At 33.7% G+C, this 15,861-nt stretch overlaps 1 protein-coding gene across 2 annotated transcripts; it reads left to right on the forward strand.

The window, feature by feature from the left end:
• The first annotated feature begins 5,128 nt into the window (after nucleotides 1-5,128).
• LOC149795004 (uncharacterized) lies at nucleotides 5,129-15,107 on the forward strand. 2 transcript variants are annotated; one of them, XM_089964021.1, is made up of 6 exons: nucleotides 5,129-5,299; nucleotides 7,415-7,487; nucleotides 9,924-10,126; nucleotides 11,180-11,266; nucleotides 12,094-12,207; nucleotides 14,064-15,107. In XM_089964021.1, the coding sequence occupies exons 1-6, from the start codon at nucleotides 5,263-5,265 to the stop codon at nucleotides 14,159-14,161; spliced, it is 612 nt and encodes a 203-aa protein (XP_089820147.1). In that variant the 5' UTR covers nucleotides 5,129-5,262; the 3' UTR covers nucleotides 14,162-15,107. The 2 variants fall into 2 exon arrangements, with proteins under 2 accessions (XP_089820147.1, XP_089820148.1); XM_089964022.1 differs by lacking the exon at nucleotides 5,129-5,299 and adding an exon at nucleotides 6,885-7,108.
• Nucleotides 15,108-15,861: the final 754 nt, after the last annotated feature.

Here is a 15,861-nt window from a genome sequence, read left to right on the forward strand (position 1 = left end):
ACTCCAGATTTGTGCTTATTTTGTCATTTACGCACGAGCGGGAAATGGAGAAAAGAAATGATTCCGATGAAATTGTCTACCATTTTAATATTATTTAGAAAACAGGGACTATTACTACTTTTTATCGTTATTTTCATGTGTCATTTATGGTTAATGAATGAGTAGAAATCTGTCATTGATCTATAGGCCTGCCGTTGAAAGAATGTTTATATTTTCGTATTATTGCGCTATATATATATATATATATATATATATATATATATATATATATATATATATATATATATATATATGGGTTAATTGAATTCATTCAAAGACATTCTGGATCACTGTGATAAATCAAGATTGTTGACATATTAGCACATTCAAAGGCTACTGGCACATCACAACATTCAAGATTATAATTCATTCGTAACATTCGTGAAATTCATTCAGAACACTCTTTGCTTTTCGACTTTTAGGACTATTCGAGATGTAATTCGCAAGAATATAGGTTCCTTTTAAAGTTTCACTTTATATTCTAGACAAATAAAGCATTTGTTGAATTTACAAAACTTACTGGCTGAGGTGGGTTTTTTTCTGTTACTTCGTTTAAGACCATGGTGTCGTATTGAAGACACTCGTCCGGAATACAAATTTCTGGAAAATCTTTCAGAGAAATTAAAATTGCCTTTGAAATTTAAATTCACTTTCTTTCAAAATTTTCTAATCCTTAGTATTTTAGTTTCACGTATTTGAGAAATATTTAGGTTTCACAATGTAATCTAACGTAGAAAACATTGTTTTAAATTCTGGCCATGAAGAGTTAGAGTCCTTGAGAAAGGACGAGTCGCTTGAGCTTGCCTGACATGATGTTTCTGAAGCGAAGGCTTCATTAAAGTATGAGATAACTAATATTTTGGATCAATATTTGGTGGAGGAAAAGAAAACTGGGATAAATATGATTTGAGTTTGATTAGTAAGTCTGTGTCTGGTTTTGATAAGAAATTTAAAAATTTGCGATTTAAAAAAAAAAAAGATGGAAATCGAGTTCAGAAAGCTTCCGCTTTAGAAAGAAATGGTGGAAATTGAAACTGAGAGAGAGAGAGAGAGAGAGAGAGAGAGAGAGAGAGAGAGAGAGAGAAACGCAGCAAATGCAGTTACAAGAAGAGTATGAGAGGAGAGAAGCAATCGAGAAGAGAGAGAAAATGGAGAGTGAATTGCAATAAGAGAGAGAGAGAGAGTGCGAGAGATATAGAGAGAGGGAGGAAATGCAATTGAAATTTAAAAAAAAATGAATTAGAACTGGCAGGAAACAAACAAATATTTGACAGATGGTGCTCACCCAAGAAGGTTGATCTAGAGTACGATACCCTCAGACAATTCATATTAGTTGAAGAGTTCAAGAACTGAGTCCATAGTGATGTCAAGACCTACCTTGAATGAGCAATACGTGCAAACTTTGGAACCAGCTGTTCGTAAAACTGACGATTATTCCTTGATTCACAATGTTTCATTGTTTACAAGTCTTTAGTCTCACCAGTTTTTTGGTAAACCGTGATCTCACACGAGTTTTTTTCCAAATCTCAGTAAGGCACTTCTATTAGGTATCAAATTTCTGATAAAACTGGTGAGAAATTGTTATCTCTTCGTGCGTGCACTTATTGCAAGAAGAAAAGGGCACGTAATCTCTGATTGCTGCAGATTGAATAATAACAAACAGAATAAAGACAGGTTTATTTTCCAAATGCTCTTATTTCTAAGAGATCAAGGTCAGGGTCATGGATATAAAAAAATACATCAGTTTATTCCAGACAGATTATATTATGGAGAATTATGTATTATTCATGTCGAAAGGTTTTATATCACTTATTGATGATTCTACTAAACATATACGACCACACCGGTGGCCTAGTGGTTAGAGCGTTCGCCTTGGATGCGGAAGGTCGTGGGTTCGATCCCCGGCCAAGTCATACCAAAGACTTACAAAAATGGTAATTTTTTAGTCGTTGAGGTTATTCATCCATTACTAGGCAACTGCTGTGTTTGTGGTTAATCCAGATGTAACTGACAAACCGATACAATAGTTCATCTTGGTATCGAAATCCGTTTATGCAGTTACTAAAGCTACGACAAGAATAACTCTGGTGAATGATGAGGAAAATATTCATCATTATCTTATAAAGAAATTATGCTTCATTATCTTATAATCTTTGCTGGTATTTTTAGTTGTAATCATTGAAAGGTTTCCGAAGTTCCACTGTTTGCTTTCTGTTTTCCGTTGTTTTGATGCTGCATTTATAGCTGCATTCGGTTTCAGTTGAATCTGTAATAAATAAACAGACTTTTATACTGATTTTAAATATTATCATATCCCTTGAATGTGGGAAAACAAAAAGATAAACGGTTCGGCCCTCTCAATAATGTTACTAATGATCTATCTATATATCTATGTCTGTCTGTCTATCTACCTACCTACCTACAGATCGATCGATCGATTGACCGACTATGATGAATCAAAGTCAAGAAAATAACGCTGTGCGTAAAACTTATAAGTTTCAAGAAAACTTAATGTGGTAAAGTCTACGGCTTGTAAATTATTTTTTGAGTAATTTAACGGTTTTGTTGCGTATTAAGACGGGGGCGGACTATCAAATAAACATCATGTATGTATGTGTCTTAGACTCTACGCGTTTTTCATTCAGACTCTGAATGTAATCCGGATGTCCCAAAACACTAAATTTCCATAGTCAGCTCTTAAATTCCAATCACGCCTGTTTAGAACCCCCAACAAGTTTATCACTGTATTCATTCGACATGGATTATATGCCAGAGTGCCTGCTATCCGACTTAACGAAGAAAGAAAAATCTCACAAAGGTGGCACGGACGGAGGTGCCTATGTAAAGACAGACAATCATAACACTATTTCCCTATGACAATTGGTAATCTTTTGAACCTTAGTCTGCATTTTTTGTTGATTACCTTGTTTTATGAACGGGTTCGTGCATCGTAGATGAACAGTTGAAAAGGGGAAAGAAAATGTTAAGCGAAGGAGAAAAAAGGGATAAAAATTAAGACATTCAGTTATTGATGGTGGTTTCTTTAAAGGTGATGACAGCAGATCTTTCCCCAAAACTTTATCCCTAATTCAGGCATTCAGGTGCAATTCACCCGGGTCTGGGGGAGGAGAGGGAGGGTCATTATCAGCAAAAGCGTTTTGCATACAATTCGTGTCTTCATTGAATAGAAAGGTGACCTTATAAACTTGTATCATATCAGCTCTGGTTTTATTTTTCTTTATTTTTTCACCTGTTTCTAATTGTATCTGCCTATGCGGAATTTTTAGATGTACAGAATGTAGCTCGATACTCTTATAAAACTTTATATTTTCAAAACAATCATGAAGGGAAGGGCTGCAATTGTTTATACAGCACAGTATATATATTTATTAACCGTTTCCTGTTCGGCTGGAATATCAGCATCATAGAAAACTGAACATGCATGTGAATTAAGCTGAATATCACATTTATCTCTTAATAATAACATACTGATCAAGAGTAAATCTTTTACTATTAGAATGCAATAAAGTGGCGTACCAATGTTTCTATGTATTTATTCATATATATATATATATATATATATATATATATATATATATATATATATATATATATATATATATATATATATATATATATATATATATATATATATATATATCTGACCCTTTTTAGTAAAATTTGATTAACCCCTCTTTTGGGATACAAGTAATAACTCCTTGGTGTTTTTGTTTTTTTCGTAACAGATAAAGAAATAGTTTATATGAACCATGAACATATCTTGTCATAAAATGTCAACGGTATACACCCCCACCCCCCATAAAAATGTATAGAATTCTTTAGCACAAAAAAACCTCATCCAAACCACGGGTTCTTCCATTTTTCATTTTTTTTTTGTGTAGAGAGACATTAATGCAATAATAGTGGACCTTCCAGTGAACTTGCATATACTGTAGATTTCTTGTGTATAGATGGGTTGGATGAGTAATAAAAAAAATTGTTCTTCTACGACTAATTTCAACTGTCATAGTTCTAGGTGAGTAGAGATTCTCATAGAAAGACTTCTGATCTTGGAGGATTGTCATTAAATCAGTAATTTCTATACATTGTCTAAAGTATAATTTTGGTGTTAATTTCTCTTTTCCAAATTAAAAAAAAATCTAGCCCTGTCTTCACTTTCGACATTTCACCTTGATTTTCTCTGAAGTACGATTCCTTTGACTTTTTCTCTCTGATGCTGTTCAATCTTGCTTATAAAACAGTTATCATATTTACCAAGAAGATAGTCTTATAAATGCCATCAAGCTCCTCTCTCTCTCTCTCTCTCTCTCTCTCTCTCTCTCTCTCTTTTATATAAATATCTCTCTTTCTCGTTTATTCCTTTGCTTTTACTTTACTTGAACGCTGAATAGGATATTGTTTTCCACTTTATCACTATTTTAACTTCCCCATTCCAGTTGGTCATTGATGGGATAATGCATTTCATCCAGTTATCCTGTTCCTGTGACCTGTATGGTTCTATAACGTCAAGTATAACAAATTTTACCGAGTTTACTTAAGATCATTCAAAAGACTACTGTTCAATTTCCATACCCCTTCTTCTAGCCTGTTCACTAACTTTAAATGATAGGGACACTGGACAGTAGTCTGACTTGTGTCGATATTCAGGATTGTTTTATAGACATGTTTTGAGAGCCATGAAACACGAAACAATAATCCAACTTAGCTCGAGAGAAAGACTTCTCCCGGTATGTCTTCGTTGTGTTAGATTTATTCTCTCTCTCTCTCTCTCTCTCTCTCTCTCTCTCTCTCTCTCTCTGTATTTGATCATCTGAGTGTCTGTTATTTCCTTGTATACAATCGAGTCACTATCGTATGTGGAAAATACCAAACACAACCTATAATAACTGATGAATTCCAACTTAGATATATGTGAAAAGAATGATTTTAAAATATATTGGATTACCTTCACTTGAGTCATAAATTGCTGTAAAAAAAATTGTATCATTTATGGTAGCATTTAAAAAAATATATCCCCTGCGGTATAATTGTCAGCAAACAATGGGTAGTTTTAATTGATGTTGTGTTAGACACCGATCGCACGAGATCGATTTGTCATGATTAGGTAATGAATCGTCTTGGCAGTTGCAGTACTTCATAAAGTATCGTTATTATGTTATTATCAGATACATTCAAGACAATACAACACAACGTCAAGACAATATGCATTTTCTTGGATCTGTGTGCCTCTATTCGATGGGTAAGTTTGATCACTGATGATAATGCATAAATCAGTAACCTCTTGGCACTAATCAGGAAAATTATGGTTAGATGCAACCAACTTTCTCTCTCTCTCTCTCTATATCACACACACACACACACACACACACACACACACACACGTTTATTTTATCACAAGAAAATATATTCTCCATTTTAACTTTTCATTTCCTAACATTTATTAGCAGTGATTCCGGATGAGTGTAACTCGACTATATTCCAGAATAAGTTTAAAAACTCGTACGAAAAAGACAAAGTGATGTTCTTTGAATCAATCAATCTTCTTGGATCTGTTGGGTAAGTTTAATCCTTAATAATAATGCATAAATTATTAACTTCTTTTATCCAGTCAGGAAAAGTATCGTTACTTGCAACTCTCTCTCTCTCTCTCTCTCTCTCTCTCTCTCTCTCTCTCTCTCTCACACACACACACACACACACACACACACACACATTTTATCACAAGAAAATATGTCCAACCTTTTAACTTTTCCTTTGCTAAAATGTATTTGTGGTGATTCCGGATTTGTTTAACTCGACTATATGCTTGAAAAGAAATTAAATATTCGCTTTTCAACGAAAACGTACATGAATAAAGCAAACTGGTGTTGTTAGATTGAATCAGTAACTCTTCGCTAGTGTTGCCGTAAAAAAAAAAAACGGACTCCATCACAATCTCTAGACGAACGAAGGCAACCGACATTAATTGAGTTAGCATTCAGACGATATAGTCTGTTTTATCTGCCATAACATGGAATGAGATCGCTCCCGTGGCCTTGTGGTTAGAGCGTCTGCCTCGGATGCTGGAGGTCGTGGGTTCGAACCCCGGCCGAATCATACCAAAGACGTATAAAAATAGTGCTTGCAGCTGCCTCGCTTGGCACCCTGCATTAAGAAGTTAGGATTGGTCGGCCTGGTGTGAGGATAATGTGACTTGGTGGAACATAATGCTACATTTCTGTGGTATGATACCCCATTGCTGCCACATTGCAGACATCGTGGCAATAGGACTGAAAAATTGTTAAAGCTACGTTAAAAATACAAATCACACACACATGTCATGGAAGAGGAATTACTACAAACAATATTATAGTGTATTACAACATGATTTATGTGCTGCTTAAGGCATTGTGCGGATCGGTTGTCATAGAAATACGAACGAATAATCCATAAGTGAGAATAATAAATGTTACAAAAATTCCAATTTAAATTTCAATCATTGTATGGTCTATGTTTCTTTACTCCTCACTTATTAATGTCATAACGTGGTGGAAATGTCAGCATGTTTATTTTTGTGAAATATTCATTCAAAAATATTTCATAAACTTTACGTAAATGACGTACTCTCAATAAAAGCCTGCCTTGGCTGAAAAAGAAGGTCTCTCTCTCTCTCTCTCTCTCTCTCTCTCATAAAAAAATCTTTTAGATGGTAAAAACTTACTTTGCACATTGTTTCTTTATCAAATTTTGAAATCAGAATGTTAATAAGTAATAAAAACGACACTTATTTAAAAAATACAAATCTCGATGTTGGAGTTGTGCATTATTTCAGGCGCAGTATCCCCGGGCAATATGACCATCAGCAAACAATAGTCGATTTGATTGATATTGTGTTTGACAGCTCGAGCGCGATCGATTTGTCAGGGTTAGGTGACGAACTGACAGAATTCTTCGTAGTTATAAAGCAGTGTTGCATAATGTAATTTTACTAGTCGATGATTTCAATACAAAACAACAAAACAAAGAAAAATTATGCATTTTCTTGGATCTGTATACATCTGTATATTTGGTAAGTTTTAACCATTCGCTCGCCGTTAAGTATGTTCCCAATGGAAAGGTAATTATTCATAATTTCTTCGCCCCAATCAGGTACAAATAGTGTTGCATACAACTCTCTCTCTCTCTCTGTTTGCATGACTATCTGTCTGTCTTTCTGTCTGTCTGTCTCTCTCTCTCTCACACACACACACACAGGTTTTTACAGCATATTTATAAAATTAATGAATTCTGTTTACTTTTTTCATGCGAAGTTTACTCTATTCATTAATTTCTGTTTTAAAAAAATATTATTATATAGTAACCGGTATTTTTACAGTGTTTAGCCTTGTATACGGGTGTGACATCTCAGAATGTTTGAGGAAGAGATTTTCAAGTGTCTTCTCCTGCGCGTAAGTTACTTTCGTACTATTAAAATAGCTCTCACATAACCTTCATACGAAAATCCAAAATATTTCTAGAAGACGCAGTTGAAACCACTTAAAGTTCTTTCATTTACTGAGCTTTTTGTTTGCTAACTTGCATGGACAGTTTTTAAAGGTATTAAATCTATAATATCAGCCAAAGGGTATATATATATATATATATATATATATATATATATATATATATATATATATATATATATATATATATATATATATACACCTTTTGGAATTGTGCTGAAAGATGATTTAAATAAATATTGTATGACAAGTGACCCGGACAATGAAAGTGCGACCATTCGATTTAATCACAGGCGAGTACATCGAAATAAGTGGGGAATACACAAAGTAAAATGACGAACCATAAGAAGGTAATTCAGACCTTTAATGTTATTGACAGCTGATCAACGTCATTATTGTGCTTTACATACCTTTGATACTAACCAAATTGTTGTATTACCCACCTCTCTCTCTCTCTCTCTCTCTCTCGGGTTCTCGGGTTACCTATCACTTTTACCATTATAGGACCCGAGACATCGTCGCATTCCACAGTCGAAAACTGCTGCCCTTCTTTTTTACTGATTTTCTCCTTTTGCTTGCTTGGTACAGAGAGAGTGTTGGAGATTGGCCGATAGGTTGATTTTACCATCCATCTCGTATTATCTCTGTTTCTCTGCTGGTCGCGTAGTCCGTCACTCATCTTTGTCATCATATATCCACAGACAGACAGACAGACAGGCCGACGGCAGATTTGGATCAAATGAGATAAAACGGATATGCTGACTGAACAACACACAGAGAGAGTTGTAGATATGCAAACAGAGAGAAGCCTTCAGACATTTGTGGAACCTTTAGATATGTTACAGAAATAACAAAAACCAAGCATTAAATATAGTGTGTGTGTGTGTGTGTGTGTGCGTGTGTTTAACCATAGAATCTAAGACACATCCAATCTCACTAGCCTATCATTAGTATCGTGCAACAGTAGCAAATATCACTACTGACCGAAAGATAAGAGAGGATGAGATTGTTGGAATCCTACCGTTGGTCAATAGTGAAATCCAAGACTTCCTTCCATGTACTTATCGTTTCTTTAAAATTGGTGAACAATTGTTGACTTGTATCCAATATAACCACTAACATGTATTAAAAAAAATAGATTTGTTTGCAAATTTATAAATCAAAAAGCAACTGTCCTTCCGAATAAATAGAACATTTGACATAGACAACATCATCTTTAAACACAGAATGTCCAATGTAAATTCCAGGTGATGTCACAAAGTTTGACTTGGGTTAGGTTAGACGATTGATGTTCACAAATGTTATTTTTATTTGTTGTTGTTTTTGTTTTGAGGTTTTGCGCCATTCGCAGCGTACGATATGGTATGCATCTTGTAACAAGCCCTATGGGGTTAATTGACCATATTCAGAAGTGACCATTTTTTCCCAATTCTCTTTGGGCAATCGATTCGAAAAGTGGCTGCCAAAATGTTCATTGTAATGGTGCTAAAAGTTCCCGAACGCGAGGTAAGGAAAAACTCACACGATCGCAGTCAATCAGTAAAGAGAATACTGCGCACAAATTTCATAGGCTTATTTGGACTAATCAGTATCACACAAAATGATATATTAACATGTTGTAATATAAAAAATTATTAAACTGCACACACTATATGTAAAGTTCACCAACTATATGGTAAGTGGAAATTCATCACTCATCTGGAGAATACAGAAACAATATTCTGCTCTTAAAGTCATTAATATATGCATATTTATATCCCAATAATACTGATGTATCATATTGCTTTGTACAAACGCTTTAAAAGCCATACATATCATAAATGATGTTCTAAGCTTGTACAGTTGAGCTAATTTGACCGTGAACAAAAATGCCTGACTCTACAACAATTCACAATATCAAGACAAAGGCAGGAAACTGACATTCATTCAACTGGCGTGTAGATATTCTGTTTTAAATTTTCTTGAAAGGAAATACTGCAAATAGTATTAAAGCATATTTCAAATAATATTGAAGTATATTAGAACAACAATTAATCTTTCTCAGTGTGGTTGGTCATGTCCGTTTGTAGGTTCGTCCGTCCGTTAGTCAGTCGGTTTTCCTTGTATCTAGAGGTACATCTACACAACTGGAGATTTGTCAGATATGATATCATGTGTCGTTAGAGCGAGCAGATGAAAACATATTTTAGGTACTAGATGCCAACCCCGATAAAATGGTGGGACAACAAAATGTTCCGTAAATTTTCGGTGGCATGCATTTCAAGTTTAAATATGGAGTAATTTTCAAATTAGCCTGATATGATAGAAATAATAATTGTACGCAATGGGTAAACAATGGAATTATTTTGAAATGACTATAAATTATTGCAACATTTGTTGAAGGGCATACAGGGACTATATTTCCTGCATGCGGGATGCTCTGGATTCGGATTCATGCCGCAATGACGGTAGAGCGATGCTGATGTTGCGTATGTCATCTCGAGAAATCGCGGCCCCAAACTGTGGATTTCTGGGAAACAACCTCGCCTCAACTCTTCTCCAGAACGTATCAGGAATTTGGTCAAGATTTCCACAAGCGTTCGGAGGTATAATAATAATAATAATAATAATAATAATTGGTGCAAAAGCTTGAGGATTCAAGAATGCGTCTGAAATTGCGTCTTGCAACAGGGTGATAAATTCGCACACCCCGTTTTAATAAAAAGTAACAAAATCACGAATTTAAGCTTTTGGCAAAGGCATTCCAGCGTTTGACATATAAAACGTTTTTGAAGCAATGCATCTCTGTCAAATTCCCCACTGACTTTATTTTTCAATTATCCGTTGTTGGGACGTGATCTACACTTTTATATACTTTTAATCATTGTCCCATATATATATATATATATATATATATATATATATATATATATATATATATATATATATATATATATATATATATATATATATATATATATATATATATATATATATATATATATATATATATATATTAAAGTTCATGTCAACAGGTCAATAGTATCCCAAATGCATATTAACTTTGCGTCAGGAGTTCCGTTTTGTCAAAATCTGATTAACGTAGGACAGTGGAGATCTGATTTTAATCCGATTGATTTTATCCCAAAATGCATACTAAACTAGCGATCAGTACTTGATTATTACATCTTTGAATTTATTCGCCGGTGACATAAATAAAGAAAGAAATATACCATTATTTAAGGGTATAATGCAAACTTCGTACTTACTGTATACTGGTGATGTACGCAAGTTTAGTATTAGCATGTTTAGTATTAGCATGTTTAGTATTACATTATATTTCGTTTACACAAAAAGTACGTATTTATGGGCTACAGAACTGTGTGCAGAAGAAAACAAACGATAGAATGGAAACTTATGTATTTTGAATAAGATGCCTGCAATACAAACATAGTGAAATGTGGATTTTGATGCACATGAAAATAAATTTATATAATAATAAAAAAACACTACAACTACCTATATAAATAAATGATGCAAAAATATGTCTAAAACCATACCTTTTCGACGTCTGACGGACTTAAACATTGGTATCTAAGTTGTCCTTGTTTAATTCACTTTTTTATATCTAATGTTTTCCCAATATTTATCCTTTTCAGATGATAGTGATGAAATGTTTGACGATGATTTCGATGACCTTGATGATGTTTTTGACGACTTCGACGAGAATGGATTATGGCTCTTGGGTATTCTCTTTAAATTTTCCGTGGTTTTAAATACCCGGTTAAAAAAAAATGTCGCAAACGTTTATGCAAAATTACCAGTTTAACTTTTTTCCATCCTTTCTTGACAATTGTGACTCTCTCATGTATAGAACTGTAAGTTTAAAGGTGTCATATCAATTTAGTTTGTACCATGTTTTAGAATTTGTGACATAAAGGCAAAATAGGTTAACGAAACTTAAAATTTTCAATACACAGACAGACACATAAACACCAAATACGATCAAGCATTCTCGACGGTAAGTGTCCCTCAGTTATGTTATTTTCCTGATTCTTTATTACACTGAGTTCGCTGTGTCCATACGGATGGAATTAAGGTATAAATTATATCTTCATAAATAAGATAGATAACTCTGGATACACATGAGCTGTAATATTGGCTCAGTAATGCTGTCCCTTTATGGTGTCGGTCAAGTTTAGGCTTAATATCATTCTTGCCAAATTTCATTTAAAGGTGTACAAATGGTCGTAGAGATTCTACCTTTTATATTTTGCCAATTATTTTATGGTATTTAATTGTTTATTAAAGTATTCTAGTATACTTTGTAAATCAGACTGTTAATATCCCTATGGATACAGAAAATAATCTGAAGCGTGCAGCCTTTGATTTGGTCAATTCAACAATCATCGTCGTCGTCGTTGTTGTCGTTGTTGCTGTTATTGTTGTTGTTATTATTTATTTATTTATTTATTTATTTATTTTAGAAAATATCTTTTCTTGAAAAGCTTCATTTTTAGCCAAAATGTCCTTCTGAAATCAGTAAAACTTAATAAGCACTATTTCAAAACAGGTTCCTTAACTGATAGATCGGTTGCAAATACAAATAATGCCGGGAGCATGACTACACGTGCCCATACTGGCGGAAATCCATCCGGCAACACTGGAAAGGCATCTGCACAGAATGGTGAGCTAACTGTTCCTATATGTAATTTTGTTTTTTTAAAGAAAAATGTATAAGGGGGTGGGGCGAAAATTTATCCGCCAAAAAATAAACACCAATCTATTCGGACCGCCCCTGTTATTTCTATGCTTGGATTGCCTTAAGGACTGATCAAGAAGTTGCGAATGAAAAATAAAAACAATCCAGTTCGATGCATTGGCATCTTCGTTAGCCAAAGTTCCGATATGATAACCTTATCTACACTTTGGCGGATCGAACAGATATTATTAGTGCTTTGTCCTTGCGACATCTATCGGATTACATGAGTTGCCTCAATTAGTGTTTAATGCCAACTAACCAACAGCGTGGTGCATCGTACATCGGCCGAAAATGGTGGAGGCAATCGACCTAAAATGGATACATTATAATTTAAACATCGCAAGTATGATTGTGTATCAGAGGGAAGCGATAACAGGTGTGTTTGAGTGAAAGGTACTTGTGCAAACACGGACCGGCAGTGGAAAATTGCTTATTTATCAGTCCATTAAATTGTGTGGTCCCCTTATCTCGATCATGTACGAACGTTGTTTAAATCTGAGGAACTTAATTTTGATTGGATGCGGTGGCTTGCTCGCGAATCCAATGAAAATCACAGACCCGAAGCACAGCTATATCTGCTCGATACGCCAAGGTATAGATAGGGCTATCAGATCGGAACCTTGGCTAGCGAAGATGATGCATTCACAATTTCTCTGTCAATCCTTGTTTCGTAAATAACTGAAGTTGTCATCGGCGCACATTCGAGACATGATCTGTAAGATTTACCTCGAAGTGGCCAATGCCATTTTCTGATCTTGACAGGGCACAGCGCCATTTCGTGATTGTTGGTGGTCTTGAGCAGTTGCTTGCTTACTTTATCTGGTACTGAAACAGCTCAAGACCGTTTCGTAATCGATGCGTTAATCTGAATTTTTCTGGTTCTGATATTTCGCAGTCCCTCACCGTTTCATAAACAATTGTCGGTGTTGATTTTTCATTAGTTTACAAGTGCCAGAATTATATATATATATATATATATATATATATATATATATATATATATATATATATATATATATATATATATATATATATATATATATATATATATATATATATATATATATATATATATATATATATATATATATATTTATATATATATATATATATATATATATATATATATATATATATATATATATATATATATATATATATATATATTGTCACATTGACGAGAACGATTTTATATATGTATGTATGTATGTATGTATGTATGTATGTATGTATGTATGTGTGTGTGTGTGTGTGTGTGTGTGTGTTATACATGCATTTACCATGCATGTATGTACACTTGATAGAAATGCATTATATTTTAATAGTTTGAAAATATAATAAATTATGAAAGCATGATGGCCTGATGGAAACAGTCAGTTTTTACATTTATATCCTACGAAAATATTGTTGTTAGTATTTTAGACATGTTAACCAAGCAATGAATTAAAAACAGGACGAAGAAAAACCACAAGGACTGTGTACGTACGTATGTGTGTGTGTGTGTTTGTGTGCGTGCGTGCGTGTATGTATGTATGTATGTATGTATGTATGTATGCACATGAAACTTCGTTAGTCGTTAGAACGAATATGGTAACGAACTCTGTTATCAATTTCCCTTTGACTGTGGAATGTCAACCCAGTAAAAGTAAAGCGTGTTATATCCACATTGAGAGAGAGAGAGACAGAGACAGAGACAGAGAGAGACAGAGAGTCATGAAATTTATACATTGTGTCATTTTATTTTAAAAATCAAATTTAAGATTTTTAATTTTATTTTTCAGTTCATGCAGGCTTTATTCGTAGCGGTTCTAACGGATGTCGATCATCTCTCGCGTTACTGTTTGTATCAATCTTGTTTTGTGGTTATATGTATGGATAATATAGGATGAAGAGTCTGACTAGTTTGTTTTGGAACCTATACACAAATAAATGACTATTTCATGGTAATCAGCAGTTTCTTAACCCTTTCATCATCGTCATCATGATCATTGTGGTCGTCGTCATCATCATCATCAAGAAGACCACCATCCTCCGTCTTTGTACCAATTATATGTGGGGATTGGGGCTACCATTCTGCACTTAGAATATGTGTTTCTTACATTATATGTAACTCGTCGCATATTTTGTTGAGATAGTTATCTGCAAATACTGCTTTATTTCAGGCCAGTTTCAACACCTTGTATTACATTTTAGAGCCTCTGTGTAGTTTCATAACACTTTACTACATTTTTGAGACTCGGTGTGGTTTCATATCACTTTACTACATTTTTGAGATTTGGTGTAGTTTCATAACACTTTACTACATTTGTTGAGAAGTACTTTCAATGCTTTTTATTACATTGTTGACACTCAGAGTAGCTTCAACGCCTTTGATTACATTTTGAGACTCGGAGCAGTTTCAACACACTTTTCCACCTTTCACAAAATGAAGGGGAAAAAATGGAATTAAAATTGCATTAAATGGACTAAAAGACGACATAAACGAGTTACTATTACTGAAAATAGTATGGTTTGTGGGTTTAACGCCATTTTTTCAACACATGTATATTTGGTGGAGGAAGAACCAGACCCTGAAATTAACCATCCATCCAAGGGAAGCTATTAACAAGCTAACTAACATGCCATGCTAACTGAGCCCAGTCGACTTAACCGGACAGAGAGGATATGTGCAAAATTATTCGAAAAGGCGCGCAACCTTAAACCCCTGCCTGACAATTGGACCTTAGGTGTAGTTACCTTTTATGTTACAATTGTTATTCTTAAAAATGAATAATGAGTAAACTTTTGCAGTAATTCTGTAAATGCAATAAAGAAGTTGCCAATTATGATGATTAGTTGTTTTTTTCTTCTACTTCTCTTTTTTACTTTGTTAGATGCAGGTACCATTCCAACAAGAGTCAAAAGGTACTAATCTATTGCTTATTCTGTTACTTAATCGTGTTAAACATAATCTAATGATAGCGAATGTAATCGAAGAAAGAAAAAGTAAAGTAGGAGATGGGTAATGATAAGTTTTAAACGCACCTATTTAAAACACACTAACCATTTAAATCTATAGGTTTTACACATTACCAGTATGTTTAATCAGTAATACTGCAAAATATTTTCCATGCTCTCTTTAGTTCTTCATTCCATTTTACTTTATATTTGTTTCCATTTTTTGTGTTTAATTTCCATTTCTTTTCATATCTATTTGTTCCTTTTCGTTCATGTTTAGAGATTAGGCACCGATGCTGAAGTTTGACAACTGTCGTTAGTAGTTATTTATTTATTTATTTATTTATTTATTTATTTATTTATTTATTTAATTGGTTAGTTAGTTAGTTAGTCAGTTAGTTGGTTGGCTGGCTGGCTGGCTGGTTGGTAGGTAGGTAGGTTGGTTGCTTGGTTAGTTAGTTAGTTACCTACTTACTTAGTTTATTTATTATTATTATTATTATTATTGTTATTGTTATTATTATTATTATTATTATCGATTACATGTTTAATAGAGATATTTATATCTACTGTAAGCAAAGTAAGAAAAGTCGTTTGCTTTCAAACAAAGAATTATGCCGTTGATAAAATAAAATAAAAAGT

This window comes from Sinohyriopsis cumingii, chromosome 7 (assembly GCF_028554795.1).
Source record: "Sinohyriopsis cumingii isolate HCF-2022 chromosome 7, ASM2855479v2, whole genome shotgun sequence".
NCBI lineage: Eukaryota > Metazoa > Mollusca > Bivalvia > Unionida > Unionidae > Sinohyriopsis > Sinohyriopsis cumingii.